Source organism: Camelus bactrianus, chromosome 23, assembly GCF_048773025.1.
Source record: "Camelus bactrianus isolate YW-2024 breed Bactrian camel chromosome 23, ASM4877302v1, whole genome shotgun sequence".
Taxonomy (NCBI): Eukaryota; Metazoa; Chordata; class Mammalia; order Artiodactyla; family Camelidae; genus Camelus; species Camelus bactrianus.
Window position 1 is genome coordinate 38024077 of NC_133561.1, and position 7905 is coordinate 38031981.

The 7905-nt window shown below is 33.7% G+C and overlaps 1 protein-coding gene across 1 annotated transcript; it reads left to right on the forward strand.

Moving 5' to 3' along the window:
- The first annotated feature begins 6369 nt into the window (after positions 1-6369).
- On the forward strand, positions 6370-7308 carry LOC105081006 (olfactory receptor 8K3-like). Its single transcript, XM_010970128.2, has one exon. It carries the CDS (start codon positions 6370-6372, stop codon positions 7306-7308), a length of 939 nt encoding a protein of 312 aa, XP_010968430.2.
- Positions 7309-7905: the final 597 nt, after the last annotated feature.

Consider the following 7905-nt stretch of genomic DNA (forward strand, 5'->3'; position numbering starts at 1 on the left):
ATTCATTTTAATGTTCCTCTGAATCAGGCTATGAACATTATGAAGCATTGTTTTGTGCCCTCTCAGAGGGGAAAGCAAGGATAAATGAGATCAACATATATTTAGAGATTGTCTTCTATGCAACAGCCGTACTTCTAAGTGCTCTAAATACATTAGTTAATTAGCAATAAATATCTTTTCCTTCTTTGATGGAAGAAATGTATCATAAACATAATAATTAGGTAACTTATTGCTACAGTATAATGGGTTAGGGAGTCCCATTATATGGGTTAGACTATAGCCACAGGCAAAGAGTGTGGGTATGATTCACAGGAGGGAAAAACATTAGCTGGTACACACAGGGAGTTAAAGTGACTTGTGTTATTCTCAAGTATTAGAATAAAAGTTCCAGTGCCTGCATATTAGTGTGTATGTATGTTTGCTTTCCTGTAAGCACACACTTTCTGCTTAGCCTTCATTCGTTTCTATAGGATGGGTTAAAACACACTTGATGTTAGTTTCAAGGAGGCTCAGTGTATTGTGTTAATTTGAAGTCATCTGAATTTGCTCAAATGTCTCCTTCCCACAAGGGGATCTTTGTGTTCTGCTCTTGTCTCATCAGTACCATTACTTTCACATATGAGCCTTAAATAGTCGATTTACTCAACATACTTGGCATTTTGGCAACCCAGATCAACACAGCAGCTAAGTTTGTCTAAATCAGTCCATTTGTCTATAAAAAATGGATATACCAATTGAGTTCTGTTTCTTGTGGTTTGCCATAGAAGCTTCCTGGGTTTTTACTTTTTGTTTTTCTTATCAACTGATCTTGATTCCTAACCACTTGCTTTTGTTTAATGGATTGTTACCTTTTTTTTAAGCTTTCTGAAAAATAAGAATAATTCTTGTTATGTTCCAGTTGTTTTTCTCTTCTTGTGTATGAGGTCTCCTCTTGGATAAATTGGGGTGTTGCCTCTCTTTAATTTGGCTGCCTTTCCACAAATGTGGTTTGAATGAGGGTCACTATGTTTTGATTAAGATTCTTTATTTGACTACATCAGTTTGATGACCCTACTTGGAAGAAGCAAAATGAGATGATTTCATGATTTGGATGATACTATATTTCTAGTGAATGTGTAGTGTAATATGCAGTCATTTATAAAGTTGTCATGTCTTTTGGACATGCTTCCTACATGACCCTTATTACATTCTCTTATTTTTTGTTCATTTTATTACTTTTTAACATTCAGTAGACTTATTTACATCATAGAGATAATGAACTGTTTTCTGAGTTCATCATCATGGAATAAAATTATCAGTGAAGCCAATCAAATTTGAATAAAAACAATTCACAAGGTTATATAGTGAGTGAGGTAAATATTATTGACATCTTTACAGTTTATTTCTAATTATTAAGAAATATATATATATATACCTAAGTATGAGCTATGCATACATAAACAGTTAAAAAATTTCTTTCCTAGATTATTTATCTTGTACACAAATACAGTACAATGTTAAAATATATGGATTTGAAAATACAAACTTGAATAAACACAGCCCAATATCTCACTTCTAAAATTAATAATGAGGTATCTTTGATTATCCCTCAGATTATAAAACAAAAAGAAAAAAAGTATTAAGATTTACATATTTTGAAACTATATTTCATTCATTCAAAAATGAGTCTTTATTTCATTACCAAGTAGATACACAATTTATATCATAAAATATTATATTTTCTATAGAATATTAAATGTAAAAATCAGGAACTGGTGCATAACATAAAAAGTCACTCAGCCTCATTATTCACTAAATAATCTTCATTTAAATTTCAATGAGATAACACTATATTCAACTAGAATATCTAGTTGTCTGTGTGTGGAGAAACTACAAATTTCATACATTATTGATAGAAAGCAAAATGGTATATAAATATTTTAAACCATTTGATTTAAGATTCACTACCTTAAAAATTAAACATGACTCTAACATAATATTTAGCTATTCGACTGGCCCGTATTTACCCACAAGATATGAAAGCACATTTTATTACAAACACATGTATGCAAATGTCTGTATAAGCTTTCTTTATAGCAGTCAGACACTGGAAACAATCTAAAAATTGATCCACTTGAGAGTGGGATATCCAAGCAAGTGAATACCACATAGCTATAAAAAGTAGTAAATTATTGATACACTGAAAACATGGATGGCTCTCAAAATTATTATGCAAAGGAAAGGATGCTGACTTAAAATAGTAAATAATCTAAAATTAAATTACAAAAAAATCTAAAATGCACACATCTGTAGTTGTACAAAGCAGATCAAATAAGAAATCTCAGAATGTACAAAAAAAAAAAGGCATAAAAGGCATACATCTTGGAAAAGAAGAAGTAAGATGATCTGTAACTGCAAACAACATGCTGTTGAATAGAAAATCTCAAGGAATTCTCCCCACAAAGTGAGTTCAGCAAGATGTTAATTCACATATGTATACAAATAACATGCAGAAATCAAAATAAATATATATATACTTGCATATACATGTACCACTTACAATCACACAAGTATAATGAAATAGTAAGAAACTCAGAAAATGTGCAGGATATGTATGCAGAAAAGTATGCTGATTAAATAAATCAAAGATCTGAATGTACTGTAAGATATACTGAGTTTGTAGATTAGTAGAACATTTCCAGGAGGGGAAGAAAAATTGGAGTAGGAATTGCACAGAATGGAATAAATGAAATGCTGCAACGTGCAATTAAGGAAAAAACATATCAAAAGAGAATTTGTAACTAGTCAAAGACGGCAACACACTATGAAGTGAGGAAAAATGAGTAACGAATGCCTGCTTCAGAGGGAAGGAAAACAACAAAAACAACTAAAATCAAGAAGATAACAGGTCACATTTCCCTAATGCATCATTTTTACTCTATTTAAATTTTTCAAAGAATGTAATAGGACGGAGTTTGACACTTCTCCACCTTGTTACCCACTTGAGGAGACCTCTTTGGGTTCGGGTGCTCTTGATAATCTGGTCCTAAACATCTAACCATTTACTCAAGAGTCCTGTGTGGCACAAATGGAAAGTTAACTAAGAGTGAAAAATAGGAATTAAACAAATAATAAACTTACTCACTGGTGAATACAAATTGTTCTTGACAATTTTTGAACCACTGCCAGGCATTTTGCTGTGCTGTCCTATGCTTTAGGGATAATCAACAAATTGCTTGGCATCTCCTCAGGGAGAGTCTCAAAAGGTGAACAAAATATATAAATTGTTCTCAATATGTCATGTTAAGAAACACATATGGGAGTCAAGACAGAGGCTTTATTAAAGGTAAAAATGATAGCATATTTCATATGGGACCGTGTGCTACCGATATCCGCACTGTCTCAGTGACGTTTTGCAAAGTTCCACTCTAATTCCACAGCAAAGCCAAAGCGAAATGTGACCATTTCTGATTCAGTCCTGTTTTCTTTCTAACAACAATAATGCTCTCGAACAAGAATAGGAACTCTTTCTTTTTTTCTTCTTAATTGTTGAATACTGTCATATGGGTAGAGAGGCTTAATGCTCATATGCCTCTTTGAATCACTATCCTATTGTTTGTAAAATATTTCTTTTAAGTGATAGGGGAAGGGTACAGCTCAGTGGTAGAGTGCATGCACAAGGTCCCGGGTTCAATCCGCAGCACCTCCATCAAAAAAGAGAGGCATGAAATTTTTATAATTGCCAAAATTAAGAAACCGCAGGTATTCAGTCTCTCATTCTGATGTCCTTCCAAATACTTTTTTAGTGATGCTGGACTGTTTTTGTGATCCTTGCAAAGGTAACTTCACTTTTAATGGTCATTTAAATAACCATAGAAAGATAATTCTCACTTGATAACTTGATGAGGAAAAAAGAGGTTGCCCCCTCACACTGAGATGGGAAAAGCTTTTTTGGGACACTAGGAGCCTTTTAAGTACCCAGTTTTATGATAATGGTGCAATGTTCAGCATATGCTCCATTTTCTAGTGAGATCTGACAGAAACCAGATATAATTCTCTCAAAGAGTATAGCTTCAAAAAAATAAAAACTGAAAATTCAACAGATATACTAAACTGTGAAAGAACAATTTGGTTCTTTCCATCAAACTCCAAAGCCGGTGTGGGAAAATGATCTTATCTTCCCTTACCTTATGGGAAAATTGGTACTTACCACGTGCTGTTTGCTTTTTTTAGCCTTCCATGATAGTAAAGAGAAACAATATGAAGGAAGCCAAAAAGAAAAAAAAAAGCAAAAACCAAGATTTATCCTCCTCTTTATTGAGTTTAATATTTCTCTAATAATACAGTCTACTGATGCACATTTCCAGGTTTCTAATATAAAAAAGGTGTGTGCTTCAAGGCAGTGTAGAATAGCAGGAGGTCACAAATTTAGAAGCAACATTTTCAGTAATTTAGCGTAAATTGCATGTAATTACCTTTATATTTAATGTGAAATTCTATGATTTTGTCTGCATAGAGTGCACTCAGAGACTCTTTTTATTTTATTTAAAAAGAATAATTTCTATTCCTTAAAAAAAAGAGAGAAAATAAAAAACAAACAATAACAACAAAAACCCAGGAGCACTGATGGCCGAAAGTTTTAAACCAAAAATAATTATCTTACTTTAACATGTGATTCACCTCCTACTCTGCTATATAATTTTTTATCTGTGGGTTTTAAGGGTATTTTAGATACATTTCATGCCATTATATACATGGTTATCTGTCTTATGTGCTTTATCATAGTTTGAAAGAGTCCCTGTGGGCTTAATGTGCAGAAGGATTTCAAATCACATATAGGAATCTATGTATGTCTCATCTTTGGTGCATTTTATCTTGTCTCTATGGTATCATGCATCATCATGATTTTAAACATTTTTTTTCTTTAAAGTATTGTATCCTATAATCCAAAGGGAATTTTTACAGAAGTTTACTATGTAAAACCACTGCTAGTGACCTCTTTTCCTCCCAGTTGGCCCAATTTCTTCAGAGTTCCCTAGTTTCTTGCATGACATAGTGCTTCTGATTTGTTACATACAAGGTAGTATATTTCAATCTTAATGAAAATGCTGCAAGGGGAAAAATATTTTAAGCAAATTTATATCAAAAGAACTTGCATTAAAATGCTGGTAAAATGGATTAAAATTAGAAGATAAGCGATCCCAACTCAATTGTTCAAGTTTAGTCGTGAAATAGGGGTAGGGTAGGGACTGGGGTAAGTTGCATGTGTTACAGCCTACCAATTCCACACTACCCATCACTATAGCCCTGCCAAAGACCTTGCAGTCCAGAGAATTGAATTTAGATATAAAACCTTTTCCAGGAGAGTTACTATCACTACTAAAAAAGAAAAAAAAAAACAAAAAACTATGTACTTGATATTTGAGAAATATTTTCAGGTAACAGAGACTCATTGAACCATGGAATCTTTATCATTCCCAACAACCCTGCAAAATACTTTGCTTTATATAGGAGAATAAACAGTTTTAGATAATTTACATTATTTGCCCCAATTAACCCTTTGTCTACACCACACATAAAGGTACTGCAGAAATTGTATTTACACACACACATCTCCCAGTATGTTTCACCATATAAACAAAAATAATCCCCCCTGTGACCCATTACACTTTCCTTATTCATACACTTATCTGTAACTGCCAAGGGCGCTAACTCTTCAGCCAGTACCACCTGAAGGTATCAGATCTTTCATAGGACTATGTTTTGAGTAGTGGGTTAAATGAACTTTTGGAATTTGTGGTTTGAAATTTTTATTATATAATTGGCATATGTATTATGTTCTATTATTGATACATTTTATAAATGTCATTATGTGATTGTACCATATAAGTAGTAAAAGGAAAATTTTAAAGAATAGTTAAATAACTGCCCGTATATTTAATACCTGAAGCTTTAACATTGTTTTATTGTGTTTTCCTTTTTGCTTTGTTATCCATATTTATGTAACTCTCTCTGTCTAGATATCTATATGCATACCATCAGGGTTTCTCAACCTTGATACTATTGTGACCACTGGCTGAATATTGTTACAGTTTGGATAGTGGCTACTGTAAAATACTGAACAGCTTAACTGGACTCAAACCATTAGATATTATCTGAGGAGTAAAATCACTCCAGTAGAGAACCACTGATGTATTTCCATATTTTTTTCGATCTCTAGATTTTGATGTCCAGTAGATGAATTTATTTTCAAATATTCTAACCTGGAACGTTTAAATGTATCATATTCACACTAGCTTTGCATACTAACACGTCTCCGAGAAGATAATTCATAAAATCTATTGACTATGCTGATGTCTCTTTTCAGAATATGTTCTCTACTAAGTCTGGATGGAAAACTACAATCAAACAGTGCTGAGCGAATTCATTCTCATGGGAATCACAGACCGCTCTGAGCTGCAGGCTCCGTTATTTGGGCTCTTCCTCGTCATCTATGTGATCTCAGTGGTGGGCAGCTTGGGCGTGGTCATCCTCACTACAGTGGACTCCGGGCTACAGACACCCATGTACTTCCTTCTCAGACACCTGGCTTTTACTGATTTGGGTTATTCAACTACCATAGGACCCAAAATGTTGGTAAATTTTGTTGCAGATCAAAATAAAATCTATTATTTTTGTGCTACACAACTAGCTTTCTTTCTTGAGTTCATCATTAGTGAACTTTTCATTCTGTCAGCAATGTCCTATGACCGCTATGTTGCCATCTGTAACCTTCTGCTCTACACATTCATCATGTCACAAAGGGCATGTCAGGTGCTGGTGGCAGTCCCCTATCTCTATTGCACATTTGTTTCTCTTCTAGTCACCACAAAGATATTTAATTTATCCTTCTCTGGCTACAATGTCATTAAGCATTTCTACTGTGACAGTCTTCCTTTGATATCTTTGCTCTGTTCAAACACTTGTGAAATTGAACTGATTATTCTGATCTTAGCAGGTTTTAACTTGATTTTCTCCCTTCTGATAGTTCTCATGTCTTACCTGCGCATTCTTGAATCCGTTCTCAAGAAGAACTCTGCTGAAGGTAGGCGGAAACCTTTCTCTACCTGTGGGTCCCACCTGACAGTGGTCACAGTGTTCTACAGGACTTTGACATTTATGTATGTGCAACCAGAGTCCAGTCATTCCTTTGACACTGACAAAGTGGCTTCCATATTTTACACCCTCGTCATCCCCATGTTAAATCCCTTGATCTATAGCCTGAAGAACAAAGATGTGAAATGTGCCCTACAAAGGATGTGGAAAAAACTATGCAATGTTTTCTCTTAAAGTTTACATACAATATGAGTCCTACAAACTGGTTATGGACCTTAAATTTTGCTCTGTTTGCCTCCAAAAGAAATAGTGAGCATAAATGAGTTCAACACATATTTATAGATTGTCTTACATATGCCAGGTATTTCTAATTATTGTAAATAAATTAATGAACAAAAGAGTAAAAATACTTGACTATCTTGAGTGGGAACTATCAATTACATACATAAGTAAAGTAAATGTTATAACACAGTAGGATGTGTTAGGTGGATATAGACCAGAAAAAAGCTGTCAATGATTCTGGTATTTTTCTCATCTATTAGAATAAAATTGTAGAGTGTGTGTCTGTACTTCTAAGTCCTTTCTTTTCCTTCAGTTTTAGCCTTCACACTCTTCCTTGTTATGTTTTATCTGTGTATTTGATGACTTGAAGTACTCTGTCATATTAGTTTAATCAAATATCCTTATTTTAAACATTGGGATTCCACTTTTTTACTCATCAATTCCTTCACTTCTGTATATGAGTCTAATAGGCTCACCAAACATCTGTAGGTTCTGTTTGGTGTATAATTTTTGTCTCAAACAGTCCATTTGGTTGATATCAGAAGATAT

Bases quoted from the DNA above. Each gene is read 5' to 3' on its own strand.
- LOC105081006 (XM_010970128.2), top strand. From the start codon at position 6,370: ATGGAAAACTACAATCAAACAGTGCTGAGCGAATTCATTCTCATGGGA.